Raw genomic sequence first — 16,384 nt, 5'->3', positions numbered from 1 at the left:
TGTCAGTCCTTTTAATTGTGAAGGGTAGTAGATGCATCCATGTTGAACTGTGCAGTTTGTTGATAGTTGCTCTTATGAGCCTCACATGTGCATTCCTCTACCATCATGACGACCTTCAACACATTGCTGGATCCCGTACAATTCAGCGCCAAGTGATTCAGAGTATATTTGGATGGCAAGCAATGGGAACAAGTATTTTGGCGATGTTGCTGATTTGGAACATGGAGAGAGATGCATTTTCCAAAGCACAGATTGTTCTGTATCACCATCTTGTCACAATTTTCATGTACAATATTCTGGAGGGGAAAATGAAGCACTTTATTATTTTATACAGGATTTCAATCAGGAATTTACATAGGAACTATCTTTACCATAGTGTGGTGCACCTACATAACCTGTTTGTATATGGAATTAATTTTTTTATAGAGCTTTTCTAACTTAGTTGAAATAAGGACACTGCTATTTATTCTTTTCTAAACTGTTATCAGCACTGTGCAATATGTTAGTGCTCTAAAAATACATATTAATAATAATAATAATCTCAGTCAGGTGTTTAGTGTTCCCATTGCCATTACAGCATGATGCCAACTAGTCTGCAAAACAGCTGAGCTTTGTCTATAGGCAGAAAGAGATATACAAATTGGTACTGGAAATGGAATCACTTTTTAATAAACCATCTTCCAGAATAAAGAGCATTGCAGGGAATCACTTGTAAGACTTCTACAATGTCCTTTCCTCAAATAAATTGTGAGTAATTGTTTACCGTGGCTTTTTCTGCTGTGTTTCAGTGGGATGGCGTAAGTTAATGAGGGAACATTCATTTCTCCTTGCTTTGCTAATGAATTCGTAAAGTACGCAGCACTTATACATAGTATAACAGTAACATAGTTGCTGATGATGCATGGTTCACACATGAGGATGTTCAAAAGAGACTAGAACATGTTAAGATTAACATAGGTCCGGGGCCATATGGTATTCATCCAAGGGTACTTAGCGAGCTTAACTCTGTGATTGCCAAACCTCTTAATTTTTCAGGATTCATTGAGAGCTGGCATAGTGCAGAGAGACTGGCGAATTGCTAATGTGGTGCCTCTATTCAAAAAAGGATCCCGTTCTCAGCCTCAAAACTATAGGCCAGTTAGTCTGACGTCAGTGGTAGGAAAGCTTTTCGAAGGGTTAATAAAGGATAAGATACTGGACTTCATAGCAAATCATAATACTATGAGTTTGTGCCAGCATGGTTTTATGCATAATAGATCTTGCCAGACTAACTTAATTTCTTTTTATGAGAAGGTAAGTAGAGACCTCGATTCTGGGATGGCAGTGGATGGGATTTACTTAGACTTTGCTAAAGCATTTGATACAGTGGCACACAAAAGGTTACTGGTTAAATTAAGGAATGTTGGAACATAGTATTTGTACCTGGATAGAGAACTGGCTAAAAGATAGACTACAAAGAGTGGTGGTAAATGGAGCATTTTCTAATTGGACCAGTGTTGTTAGTGGAGTACCACAGGGCTCTGTACTAGGTCCCTTGCTTTTCAACTTGTTTATTAATGACCTGGAGGTGGGCATTGAAAGTACTGTTTCTATTTTTGCAGACGATACTAAATTGTGCAGAACTATAGGTTCCATGCAGGATGCTGCCACTTTGCAGAGTGATTTGTCTAAGTTGGAGAACTGGGCAGCAAACTGGAAAATGAGGTTCAATGTTCAGTGGCGTAACTAGATATTACTGGGCCCCACAGCAAATTATTTTTCTGGCCCCCAAAATGTTTAGAGGTTGACTTGTTTCTCCAATATTTATTGAAATTGTATATGAATTAGGGCCTCATGGGGCCCCTATACCTCTTGGGCCCCCCTGCAGCCGCAGGGTCTGCTTCCTCTATAGTTACGCCCCTGTCAATGTTGATAAATGCAAGGTTATGCACTAAATGGCAGTGTGTTGGGAGTTTCCTTAAATGAGAAGGATCTAGGGGTTTTTGTAGATAACAAGTTGTCTAATTCTGGGCAGTGTCATTCTGTGGCTACTAAAGCAAATAAAGTTCTGTCTTGCATAAAAAAGGGCATTAACTCAAGGGATGAAAACATAATTATGCCTCTTTATAGGTCCCTGGTGAGGCCTCATCTGGAGTATGCAGTGCAGTTTTGGACTCCAGTCCTTAAGAGGGATATAAATGAGCTGGAGAGAGTGCAGAGACGTGCAACTAAATTGGTTAGAGGGATGGAAGACTTAAATTATGAGGGTAGACTGTCAAGGTTGGGGTTGTTTTCCCTGGAAAAAAAGGCACTTGCAAGGGGACATGATTACACTTTACAAGTACATTAGAGGACATTATAGACAAATAGCAGGGGACCTTTTTACCCATAAAGTGGATCACCGTACCAGAGGCCACCTCTTTAGACTAGAAGAAAAGAACTTTCATTTGAAGCAACGTAGGGGGTTCTGGACAGTGAGGTTGTGGAATGCACTGCCGGGTGATGTTGTGATGGCTGATTCAGTTAATGCCTTTAAGAATGGCTTGGATAATTTTTTGGACAGACATAATATCAAAGGCTATTGTGATACTAAACTCTATAGTTAGTATAGGTATGGGTATATCGAATTTATGTGAAAGTAGTGAGGGGTGTGTATATGGATGATGGGTTTTCATTTGGAGGGGTTGAACTTGATGGACTTTGTCTTTTTTCAACCCAATTTAACTATGTAACTATGTAAGATCTCTCACAGCCTGTTCCATCTTCTGTTAGTCAGTGGACATGCAGCCAATAAAGGCGTGTATTATTTATTTTTACCATTAAAGTTTTAGAATAACAGACAATAAGGGAGATGTTTATAAACTAATCCGATAATGTGTATGAGTGTGAATATGTAACCAAGGTGACTAAAACAAATGCCTTTGTTCCGTTAAAATAAATTTACATATGCACAATGCTGTCTCTACAGAAAACATACCCAAGCACAAACACCATATACACAAGTAAGTTTGTACAAGATTTACTGGGCCAAATAAGTAATTGAGTGCTGCAGCTTTAAACAGAGGCATTTAAAGGTGTATAAACCCATTTTGCTAAACTCCTAACATAATGTTATGTTAGAAGCTGTATAGCAGCAACTCTGACACAGGTAAACTAAATCAGTCATAACCTTCCCCTGGCAGGAGTACAGTAAATGTAATTCAGTCTTTCAGATAAAGTCTAATTGAACTTGTCCTATGTCTTCTGAGACCTTTGTTCTTCTGATCTGAATCCTGTCCATAGAGCAAGACAGAACTTCTGTTGTGTACCAGAAATGTCACATGTATCAGGAAATGCATTCTCCCAAATAAGTAACCAGCAAATCATTCTTGTTTCCAACTGTTTTTAAACATAACAAAAAAAAACTATGTAGGTGTGATAGTCAGGTATCCTCAACAGGGTTGTATGGATGAACAGAGAAGTGAATAATGTGCCCCTTATTGTACAATATAAGGATATTATAAGTCACCAAGGAGTCCATCACCATATAAAAGAACAAAGCTGGAGGCAGAGTGTTTTTAACAGGTAATGGATTTTAGAGGTTACTTCTAATATCCTTAAATTTTAGAACAGGATGTACATTAATGATTATAATGTATTTCAGGGAATCGTCACAAATTACATCAACAAGCACCGATTATAATCGATGACATCACTAAGCAAAGTTTATATAGTGAATAAAGTACCCCCTCTTGTAAAATATAAGGATATTATAAGTTACCGAGGAGTTTCATGACCATATAAAAACACGAGGCCGAAGGCCGAGTGTTTTTATACAGGTCATGGAACTCCGAGGTAACTTCTAATATCCTCATATTTTACAACTGGGGGTACTTTATTTATTATAATACACAAATTTCAATGAGTCATGTGACTGAAATGACATCAGAACTCACCGTTTATAACTGATGACATCAGAACTCACCGTTTATAAGGATATAATTTACAAGATATTCATGGCTTTTGTGTATTATAAGGTTATAATGTACAAGGTCCATAAATATCCAATACATTATATTCTTATAATACACACAAGCCATGAATATCATGCAAATGATATCCTTATAAACAGTGCTTAGTGACATTCAGTTATAATTGATGCTAATGCATAAGACTCTCTTGTGTATTAAAATAAAGTACCCCCTATTGTAAAATATAAAGATTTTAGAAGTGTTCCATGAATTTATATGGTAATATATGGTTATATTTTACAATAGGGGTATTTTATTTGCTATATATTGAACATATGCCTTTTCCCATCCACACAGACCTATTTGCTAAGGACAATGTGCATACCTCTATTTAATAAGTAAACTAGTCAAACCGTAACATGGGTAATTATAGCCAATAATAAAAAAAGATTCTTACCTGAGTGAAGGGCAAGGTCTTGCAAGCTTCCTTCATTATTTCCTGTGCTTTACCACCATGGCTTGTATTCTGTGGGGCTCCATTCATTTTAACCAAAGAATTGTTCCAGAACATTTTGGCACCAGGCTTTTCGGTAACTTCGGCCTTTCTTATATCAAAAAGATGGGGAGAAAAAATATTCCTTCTAGAGCCATTGTAAGCTTTTCTCCAAGACTTCCTTGCACTTTTGTGTCCATGGGTAGCTGTGGAGATAAGCTTGACTTTGTTTATGTCTGGCTCTTTTCTGTTTTCATCTGTCCTGGTGGAATCAAATAGTTCAGCTACTAAGCCAAAACCACCATGCCCAATGTGGGCTTCATCGAAACCTTTAGTATTTACCAGCAGTATCTTGCTCTTACGTGCTCCTCTATCTTTTCTGACGTAACCTCTGCTATTAAGTGAATATGTTTTTGTCCTTCCTTGTCCTTCTGAGCGTTTTCCTGCTCCATCATTCACAAGGTAGAAAATAATACAGATCTTAAGTACATGGAGTAACATTGTATGATATTCAGACCAGACCCTGCAGTGTTCCTGAGCAACTTGCTGTTCCTGCACTGTGCTGCTTTTAAAGCAGAAACACAACCGTGGGACCTCTTTGTCAACTGCAGTACTTCTGGGAGCACAAAAAGGAGATTATTTGTTGAGATTATGATGGAATAATTTAATATAATTAAATCCATTAGCTCTACCTTGATGTGTATGTGTGAAAAAAAGATCAGTGGTGATTTCTGTCCAGGTCTGATTGTGTTATCCTTTTGAAATAAGTGTTAAAGCCTGTTAAAGAGTGTAAGGTCACATTAACCACATCCTTTCATGATAACTGTGACCATGCAAAAACACTGCCTTGCAAAATGGGAATAAATTAATGTATTTTCTTAAAAAAAGCCCCCAGGTAGTACTGGGCTTTCTGCTAAAGTCTAAAAGAAACAAAACACATAGGGGCATATTTATCAAGGGCTGAATTTTGAATTGAAAAAAAACGTCGAAATTCGAATTCAAAAAGACCAACCAAAATGAAGTCGAAGGTTTTTTTGGTTGAATAGGTCCGTTTTCGATTGAATAGGTCCATGTTCGGCCGAATACGAATCGTATGAATCGAAGGAATAGCGCATTAGATCGAATTAATTTCTAAGTTTTTCCCAAAAAAACTTCTATTTTTCAAAGTCCACCAATTGACTCCAAATAGGTTCTAGGAGGTCCCCCATAAGCTAAAACAGCAGTTCGGCAGGTTTTAGATGGTGAATGGGCGAAGTCAAATTATTAAAGAGACAGTACATGATAAATTTCGATATTTTCCAATTTTCCAATTTTTATCAAATTTAAATCGAATTTGAAGTATTCCCTAGTCAAAGTACACAAAATAATTCCTCGAAATTCGAATTATGAATGAAAAAAATTCTAGCTATTGATCTATTCAAGCTATTTTTCTATTCTAGCTATTGATCGAAAACTGACCTATACGGTCTTTTTGAATTCGAATTTCGACGTTTTTCCAATTCAAAATTCGACCCTTGATAAATATGCCCCATTCAGTTTGGAAAAAATTCACATGTTAAAATAGAACTTCCTGATGGGACTTGTTATCCAGAATGTGGACCTGAGGTATTCTGGATAAGGAGTCTTTCTGTAATTTTGATTTCCTACCTTAAGACTGCTAAAAAAAAACTATTCAAACATTAAATAAACCAAAAAGGATTGTTTTGCCTCCAATAAGGATTCATTATATTAGTTGGGATGAAGTACAAGTCACTGTTTTATTATTACAGAGGAAAAAGGAAATCATTTTTAAAAATGTAAATTATTTGTGTAAAATAAAGTATATGGGAGATGGCCTTCCCATAATTTGGAGTTTTCTGGATAACAGATCCCATAATCTTAAACTTGGTTCCGTGGTGGGTGAGTTTTTGGTTCTTCGTGTCTTTTTCCATCTCTTGCCAGACCACACAAGCATTTCTAAGAGCATATTTAAAAATATTTGACTTCTATTGACAGCTCAGCTGCAAAGAATGAATATCCACTTCAAGAACTTCAGCATTGTACCCATTCCACTGGTTTCAATTTGGCTACTCAGCATTGGTCTTCTTGGTAATGGCTGGAGTATGCGTATTGAAACATAAATGGCATAGCGTTGCATTCCTTTCCTTTTCTGGCCTGTTCAAATTTCAACTTAAAATAAATGTATATAGATAGAACAGTATTACTTAGCATGGCTATAAAGTATAGTGTTGGAGAGCCTATCGCATGAATTATGAAACACTATATAGGATGTAAGCAAAATAAGAATACATTATTAATTAACAACTAAGTCTCTGTCCTTTGGACTCTATACCATAATATCTGCGGTTTGTTTCCAGACTGTAGGAAGCTTTATGCAATACCATATGCAAAATATAGCTTGCCCAAACAGATAGAAACCAATCAGTGGGAGATTTAGCCTATTCTCTGCAACTAATCCATCACCTAATAGACTGGAGAACATCTTGCCTGTGTTCAAATATAATATAATGTTACAAAACAATATGAATGTTGCAAATAATTTAGGTATTCAATGGTTTTATGTATACGAGCAACTGCATGGGGCACACTGGAGAGATTTAAAAATGTATAATAGAAGAAAATGGAATATTCTCCAATGTTTACAAAGTATGCTAGGACAAACCTATAATTGTTCCTTCTCTACCTATTTAAGATAATGTTACATAGTGTGACTTTCTGACAGAGATAAAACAAAGAAAGATTCCTACCCGTAATAGGTCAATGTGTAAGAGTGAGTGTCAGCTGCAATACTTGCTGATAAACCGTGCTGGCTTACCCTGTAAATTGGAAATACATGCAAGAAAAACAGGCTATTGCACTAGCCAGATGGCTACATAAAGAAATTAGCTGCAGAAAACAGCTGATATCCTGCACTAGATATAGTTACAGCAAAATCAGTTGCTTTAACTGCATTGGGACCGCTCTAATACATGTGTTTATTTATACAGCCCCCACCAAAGTACAGGGTAATTTACAGGCCTTTCCAGACATTACACCATTTACAAATCTAGAAAACAGTTGACGTCTCTTTTTGTGAAAATAAAACACAGTTATGAGATCTGTAATATGAAACCCGCTATCCAGAAAGCTCCGAATTACAGGAAGGTCATCTTCCATAGACTCCATTTTATCCAAATAATCCAGATTTTTTATAGATTTCCTTTTTCTCTGTAATAATAAAACAGTGCCTTGTATTTGATCCAAACAAAGATATAATTAATCCTTATTGGAGGCAAAACCAGCTTATTGGGCTTATTTAATGTTTACATTATTGTCTAGTAGACTTAGGGGTTATTTATTAAAATCTGAATGCTAAAATCTTGAAAAGTTCGAGTTTTTTTCACTAGATAACTCACATTTTTAGAGAGATAAACACTATTTTTTTTTCGAGATTTATTATACCCGGTCACTGCAAAAAGCCAGAATCTGCAAATCTGCCATCTCAGACGAGGTCCTGTATAAATCAATGGGAGAAGCACCTATCTCAATTTTCGTGGTCTGCGCTGGGTTTAGCCAAAACATAGGCTAAAACAGCAATTCAGCAGGTTTTAGATTGCAAATGGTCGAAGTCAAATTTTTAAAGAGACAGTACATGATAAATTTCGATATTCGAATTTTTAAAAAAAATGTAAAATTTAAATTGAATTTGGACTATTCCCTAGTCGAAGTACACAAAAAATAGCTCTAAATTAGATTTTTATTCATTCAAAAATTCACCTCGACCTTTGATAAATCTGCCCCTATTTAGTGCTAATTAAAAATAGAGTATGTCTTACTGCACCAATAAAAACCTTTGCTGACAATAAATATAGGGGTACAAATGTAGTTGGAATAGTAAATCGTGCCTTTTTTTATACATTAGAGAAGGATACTGTAAATAAGCTCCTTTAGCAGCATAAAATAAAAGCAGGACTGCATTGACAATGCCAATATTAGAACATTCACTAAAGGGCACTGGCAACAGTAATTAAACTTTAGTTACAAAAAATATTTTACTAGATAAAGGTTTCTTTGGGGGCAAAAAAAAACCCCCTTAGCTGACAACATTTAAAACATCCAGCTAATTTGAAGAAACGACTTGAAGCTTTAACTATAGCCTCCCAAACCCTGACAGCAAGATACAAAGAAACACCTATTTCTGAGTCTGAGTTTGACAATAATTGCTAGCTGAGTGCCAGGATTTGTAATCCACACACCGCTTGATTCAATTGGAAATTTCAATCAACAATTAGCTTGGCAGCCATTTGCTTCAAAACAGTGTGATGATTACTGCTAATTATTGTCATGTTGATCTGAGCTAAATACGTTTGTCATTATTTGCATCTTACTTCAAAGGGAATCATTTTTATTACCTGCTAATTTGGCTCAACCAAGTGCCACTTACTATTGTGTCACAGGGCAGGGATTTGCAGGCTCTCTATCTCTCATTGTACATGGGAATATTTAAATCTCTTGTTTTACCTCTTGCTGGTGAAGCTTTTTTACAATGCAAATTATCATCATGGGGTTTGCTGCAGCTTTTATCCACACCTCCTCTAAAACAATAAACTTGTCTTGAAAGTTTTATGCAAAATCAAGCGGATTATGTCTCTTCTTTATAGGTTACTAAATATTTGTGTTAAATAGCAATGAACTCTTTGTTATTCGATTGCTTGCTATTTGTTTCTGCTTTCAACTGGTATATGTGTTTTTATTTAAGGAGTCCTGGTTAGTGTGGTGTTCATGCAAATGGCCTGTAGCTGTCACTGTGCTCATACTTATACTGTGCATACTTCCTGGTAGCTTAAAAGTGAAAGTTACTGTTGTGTAATGGCTGCATGGCTCTGCAAATAAAGCACTGTTATACTCTACTCATCCGCGGCTACCCAAACCATAACAAATGGCGACAAGGATGGCTCTTCTACCTCTGCAGCAGCCTGTACCTTTTCTTCCAAATCCTGGTGAGTCTACTATACCTTTTACTGCTTGGATGTTTAAAAATTACATTATTGCTGCTGACCAAGGGGAGATTTCTGCTGCCAGAAAGCTTGCTTTATTATTCACTGCCTGGGAGCAGAGGGACAGCATATAATCTATACATTACCATTACCTGATGATACTTATGAAACTGCTCTTACTGCTATAAAGAACTTTTTCGTGCCAAGAGTAAATGTGGTTGCTGAAAGATATAAATTCCGCCAACGTGGACAACGTAATGGCGAATCCACAGAACAATTTGTAGCAACTTTGAGAGAGCTGGTTGTTACCTGTGAGTTTGGGAATCTAACAGATGAAATGCTAAGAGACCAAATAGTGGAAAAAACAAACTCACCCTGCATTAGAGAGAGACTGCTCCTAGAGCAGGATTTAACCCTTGCAAAGGTTATTACAGTTGCTAGGCAAATTAAAAAAAAAAGTGGCTAAGGAAAGGGATTCACCTACACTGCAAAACCGTGCAGCAAATACAAATAGAAAATACTGCTTTCACTGTGGTTCAACACAACACACTGCAAATCATGTTACATGTCCTGCAAAGGCTATATGGTGCTGTAAATGCACAAAAGTAGGACATTTTGCTAAGATCTGCCATAGTTCTGCTAAAGATGTTCATGAAGTCACTACTACAAATGTTACAGTATTAAGTGTGGATAAAGCTGGTACATTTATTCCAGACAAGTTTATATGCACAGTCAGTGTCAGTACTGCTTCTGCTGACAAGGGGCACTCCATTAACCTGATGCTTGATACAGGTTCAGCTGTTTCTATACTACCAAAGGATATTTTTTTGAAATAATTTGCAAAAGATCCGCTTGTCGCACCTGCCCCGAAACTGGTCAGTTACTTAAAGGATCCAATCCCTGTGCTTGGTTGTTTGCCAGTGACTGTACAATTTGAATCAAATACTGCAAAATGTGACTTTTAAATTGTGAATAAGGGTACTGCTATACTTGGAAGGGATCTCTTTGCTGCATTAAACCTACAATTAGTTGATGGTCTCATTACTACAGCACCAGTGCCTGCCAAACAGCCAGTGTCTAAAATGCACCACAAAGCAACACTTCACTGGGCTGTGCAAAGAACTTTGTACACAAAGTTAAGTTGAGACCAGATGTAAAACCAGTACCATTTCCTGATTCAGCATGTGAAAAACTTGCTATTGATATTGTCGGTCCTTTTATAGATGCTCCTATGGACTGCAGATTTGCTATAACCTTGATAGACTATTACAGTAAATGGCATGAAATTGCATTTGTTTCTCATATAACATCAGATACAGTGATAATATTTCTGTCTACAGTCTTCAGCAGAGAAGGTAATGCAAAGGAGTTAATATCAGACAACAGACCACAGTTTGTCTCATATGAGTTTAAATCCTTTCTGAGACAGAGAAATATTGTGCATAGGAAATCTTCAGTGTATTACCCACAAGCAAATGGAGAAATCGAGCCAGGTGCACGTACCGTCAGTGGTCCATCATCCACCAGGAGCAGCAGCACCTTGTAATTTAAAAATATTATTTTATGCTGAAACAGCTGGAAATGTGCCCACACATGGTATAACATGGTTTTCAGAATGGTTTATCATGGAATTTCATAAAGGAACAGTTCAGTTTAAAATTAAAAACTGCGTAAATAGGCTGTGCAAAATTAAAAATGTTTCTATATAGTTAGCCAAAAATGTAATCCAGTCACTCTAGCCATCACAGATTAAATTTTTGACTAACCAACTATATTGAAAACATGTTTTATTTTGCACAGCCTATCTATAAGGAACAGTAATATAAAAAATGAAAGTGTTTTAAAGTAATACAAATATAATGCAGTGTTGCCCTGCACTGGTAAAACTGCTGTGTTTGCTTCAGAAACATTAATATTGTTTATATAAATAAGCTGCTGTGTAGCAATGGGGGCAGCTATTCAAAGGAGAAAAAGCTCAGGTTACACAGCAGATAGCAGCTCTGTATAACATAATGGAGTTTTCTTTTATCCGCTTTTTAACCTGTGCCATATAGCCTTTTTTAAATTTCTCCCATTGCTACACAGTAGCTTGTTTATATGAACTATAGTAGTATTTCTGACCAGTTTTACCAGTACAGGGCAACAGTGCATGATATTTTCATTACTTTAAAACACTTTTATTTTCTGGTGTTACTGTTCCTTTAAGTTAACTTTTAATGTTATAGAATGCCCTATTCCTAGCCTTTGCAATTGTTTTTCATAATTCTATTTTATAATTTTTGAATTAATTGCTTTCCTTTGTCTGCCTTTTCTAGCTTTTCAAATGGGGGTGACCCTGGCATCAAAAGTTTTTATTTAACGCGACAATTAAATTGTTATTGTTGCATTTACTACTTATCTTTCTTACTATATCTTTCTCTCCTAATCATATTCCCATTTCTTGTTCAAACCTCTGCTTGGGTGCTATGGTAAATAAGACCCTAGCAACCAGATAGCTGCTGAAATTTCAGAGTGGCGAGCTGTTGAACAAAAAGCTAAATACATGAAAAACCATTAAAAAATGAAGATCAATTATTAATGATCTCAGAATGTCTGCACCATACTAAAAGTTAATTTAAAGGTGAACTACCCCTTTAAAGGAATTGTTCAGTTTAAAAATAAAACTGGATAAACAGGCTGTGCAATATAAAAAAATTAAATATCGTTAGTCAGTCATAAATGTAATGTATAAAGGCTGGAGTGACTGGATGTCTAACATAATAGCAAGAACACTACTTCCTGTTTTGCAGCTCTCTTGGTTTACACTGACTGTTTACCAGGCAATAAACAAACTTGAGGAGAGGGCACATGGGTCATACCTGTTGCTTTTGAATCTGAGCTGAATGCTGAGGATCAATTGCAAACTCACTGAACAGTTATGTCCCATGTGGCCCCCCTTCAAGTCGCTGACTAACTCAGAATTAGAGAGCTGGAAAGCAGGAAGTTGTGTTCTGTTCTCTTATGTTAGACATCCAGTCACTCCAGTCTTTATACATTACATTTTTGTCTAACTAACTATATTAGAAACATTTTTTATTTTGCACAGCCTATCTATTTAGCCAGTTTTTATTTTTGCACTGAACTGTTCCTTTAAGCACCCTCACTTGCAGTAGGGTTGCCACCTTTCCCCCAAATAACTTGGGGGGAGGTGCCGCTGTGACTTGGTGGGGGCGGGGCCATGATGTGATGGGGCGGAACTGGCATGTGTGGGACTGTGATGTTGATCGCCGTGTCAATCTTAGGAAATTCTGCCCAGTTTTTCTAATTTGGAAAACCGATCAGCCAGTTTTGACCCGAACAGCCCTTCAAAAAACCGGGCTGTCCAGGTCAAAACCGGACAGGTGGCAACTCTAGTTAGTCCTTGGGTTACCGTTCTGAGAGGTCAATGTTGTTGCAATGGAATTGCTGGTGTTGGTTGAAACTCTCATTAGCCATCAGCAGTTTGTGCATTAGAGGTATACAGCAGAGCCAGACGTTGTAGGGTCTGAGTAACCGTCTTTTGGACTGAAAGCTTAAACAAACGTATCACAAGGAGCCAAAATCAAAATTATATAGAAAGGGTGTTAGTGGAGTGAATGGTAAAATATGAAGTAATAGGAGGTAGTGCAAATGCATGTAATTCAGGGCTGTATTTGCAGAATTGTTATGTATCCAAATCAGATGTGGTATGTGGGGTGAGTGACTTGGAAAGGGTCCGTCCTTATCCCCCTAAATTATACAACCAATGTAGACTCATGGGGCACCATATGGATGAGTATTGCCAGACTGGCCAATAATCTCCGACATTAGCAGTTTTAACGGAAATGACAACAAAATTAATATTTTCTAATATCCATCTCTAAGTATGCAGCGAAAGGTGAAAATGTTGTTGTAGCCACCTTTGGCCTGTGTGTTCCAAGCAGGCAGACGATCAAGGTAGAGCTGGACTTTGTACAATGATTTTTAAATCGACAAAAGGCATCCACATTATTATTCAGCAAAGGATGCTAGCTGTTGTATGAAAAATGGCCTTTAATGACCATCAGGCTGGTCACCCTCCCCATCCAGTAGTTTGGACCCACTTAGACCATGCCAAAAGTTTGGCACTATTGTGCAACTGCACATATCACTCTACTTTGTTTTTAATTACAACACCTTGCTTCTACTTTTCTAAAATGGGCGTTGGTTAAGGCAGTCTCTCCCTCTTAAAAGCCGCTCAGCAGATGAGGGGGAGGATTTAGCACAGAGTTTGAAACCAAAGCACAGGAGATGTTTACATAAAGAATTGTTACTACAGAGAGGTAATATTCCTTTTTTACTATGACTAAAGATAAATAAGTTAGGGACCACCATGTGGGGTTTTACCTTGACGTGGTATGGTGGCTTATCAATATTATGATCATAACTTTGTAACAAAAAAACCCTGTTTCAAAATTACATGCACTTGCATATTTACTTGAATTACTTAGACAGGGCTTTATACTTTTTGAAATTGGCCTCAGGTGTGCATCCACAACCCCCCCATAGTTAAAAGTTTGGGCCAGCCTAATTGTTCTTTTCAGTTTTAGTGGAATAGGAAGTAACAAAAATGGAGATTGTAGCATAACTGACACATGAAATGACATGAAATTAGCATCCTTGGATAGAGAATAGGGATGGGCAAATTTGACCCATTTCGCGGCGAAACAAGGTGAAAAAATTCACCCATCCCTCATAGAGAACATCTAGATGAGGATGCTAAGAGTTGCAGTTTATCAAGGTTGCATCTGTAGTAGGTCCAGTAGTGGGTGTATGTATGAATAGATACACGGAACAATAAGAGCCCTTTTTAAATTAGTTTTGTTTGAGAAAATTAGATTTAGGGTATGAACAACTTTCCTCATACAAATTAAGAGGAATATCTCCTAAGGGCAATTTAATAAATTTAGCTTATTATGGCCTATCCTGTTTATTTTATGGAATCTAAAACTGTAATTTTAATTTCTTTAAAACCATATCATTGCGTTTTTACAGCACACTGCTCATTGTTCAGCAAAGTATCATTTTTCCCTGATACACTTGTTTTACAGCCGGGTGCCTGCATATCAGCAAATAATTCCTTTTGCTTACTTATTCACTTCCAGTCCTGACTGCATCAATAAGCACTTTAGCTCAAAGTTTTGTATTTATACCAGTTATGGTCCTAAACCTGCACTTCTGGTTATCAAAAAAAATGTCACCTTAGCAACACAATTAGATAATTGAATCCCTTTATATCCATGTACTCCAGTCCAAACTGCACACACTTGAAGATTTTTATCCAGTCTGCTATCAATTACTAAACCTTCCAACTAAATCATAGTAGTGCTATATAAATAATTATAAATGCATACAAATAGTTTTCTGCACTTTGACAAGGAACACAAGTTTCATGATTTTTACGACCGAGGCCACCTTGAGCTGACACCTTGGCTTGGGCTTTTTCTGAAGGTTATATTTGTCTGGTAGAATAAAGCTGCCCTATGTGTACTAAGGGATCTATGTCTCAAGCTGCATCCTCCTCTCTCCTTTCTGGTAGCAATAGCATTTTCTCAAGTTTTAAAGGGCAGAATGCCATGTTATTCAACATGAGTTCAACAAATAGGGCTTCTATTGAGAGTACATTATGCAGGGGAATGATCTATACACTATTTATGTACTTTGCAAGGATAGCTTCAGCTTTCCTGCCCCTTTAATTTCTTGAATCCCACAAATGCTATCAATGCTAACTTAAAAGGCAACTATTACTTTTTAATTTGCTTACTTACATTTTCATAATAGAAATGTTATTAACTGAATGTATAAATATTTTACTCATACTCTGCTATCCTTACATGTATTATGTACTCAACTTGAATTTTTTGGTTTGGCAAGCAAATCCAAAGTCTGTTGCACAAGTTGCAGGGGGGCTGATTTAATGGGAGGATGCCAAAAAAAAGCCTGCCCAGTGAATTGAGCTGACTTTTTGGAAAAAATGCATCAGCTCAGACAAAAAAACCAAATAAGGCTCCAGTCTAAACCATACCCCTCCTTCCTGGGCTTGGACATGGGAAGCATAGTATTTTTTTACTCTACTGCACATGTGCAAGTATAAGTTATCACTAGGGATGCCTGATAATAGGAAAATGGCGGTGCAGTGCTCTATTAATTTTTCAGTGATTGTATTCGATGGGGGCTACCTAATATGTTGCCACCCCAGTGAATCTTTCCTTGTCTTTTACAGAACTAAACCCTAAAATTTAATATAGCTAAAAATGTCATATTTTATATACTGAACTTATTGCACCAGCCTAAAGTTTCAGCTTGTCAATAGCAGCAATGATCCAGAACTTCAAACTTGTTACAGGGGGTCACCATCTTGGAAAGTGTCTGTGACACTCACATGCTCAATGGGCTCTGAGGAGCTGTTGAGAAGCTAAACTTCTGGGTTGACCCAGATTTTGAAGCATAAAATGAGGCTGGTCTGTAATATAAGCTGATGCTACAGGGCAAATCAAATTCTGATGTTTGTTGCACTGATATCTGTGCTGCCATGTAGTAATTATCTGTACTAATTACTAATCAGCCTTATATTGTGACATATATATTCTATGTGTACTGTATATTGTAAGTGGGTCCCTAAGCTCAGTAACTGATTGCAGCACAGAGCATGTGCAGTGAATCAACAGAAAAGAAGATGGGGAGCTACTGGGGCTTCTTTGGAGACACAGATCTTCCCTGGTAAAGAGATGTGGTTGCCTTGGGCTGATACAGAAGCCCAAAAACAAATGTACAACATTTCTAGCCTACTTCTTTAGTTAAACTTTAGTTCTCCTTTAACAGGACTCCGAAGTTTGCTCATAGCCTTTACCATAAAATGATGATACTTCTAGAAACGTCTCAGATGCTCAGTGTATTTCAGCAGGCTCGATGTCACATATAGGGGTCTGTAAGGTGACCTTTATAGGGTC

General features: G+C 37.1%; 1 protein-coding gene across 1 annotated transcript; it reads right to left on the bottom strand.

Annotated features, from left to right (window-relative positions):
- LOC108713989 (cerberus-like) lies at positions 1 to 5,042 on the bottom strand. Its single transcript, XM_018257781.2, has 2 exons — positions 4,387 to 5,042; positions 1 to 296 (listed from the first exon to the last, which is right to left on the bottom strand). Exons 1-2 carry the CDS (start codon positions 4,921 to 4,923, stop codon positions 12 to 14), a joined length of 822 nt encoding a protein of 273 aa, XP_018113270.1. The 5' UTR covers positions 4,924 to 5,042; the 3' UTR covers positions 1 to 11.
- Positions 5,043 to 16,384: the final 11,342 nt, after the last annotated feature.

The sequence above is a fragment of the Xenopus laevis genome, chromosome 1L, assembly GCF_017654675.1.
Source record: "Xenopus laevis strain J_2021 chromosome 1L, Xenopus_laevis_v10.1, whole genome shotgun sequence".
In the NCBI taxonomy this organism is placed as follows: Eukaryota; Metazoa; Chordata; class Amphibia; order Anura; family Pipidae; genus Xenopus; species Xenopus laevis.
This window is presented reverse-complemented; position numbering and strand designations above follow the sequence as displayed.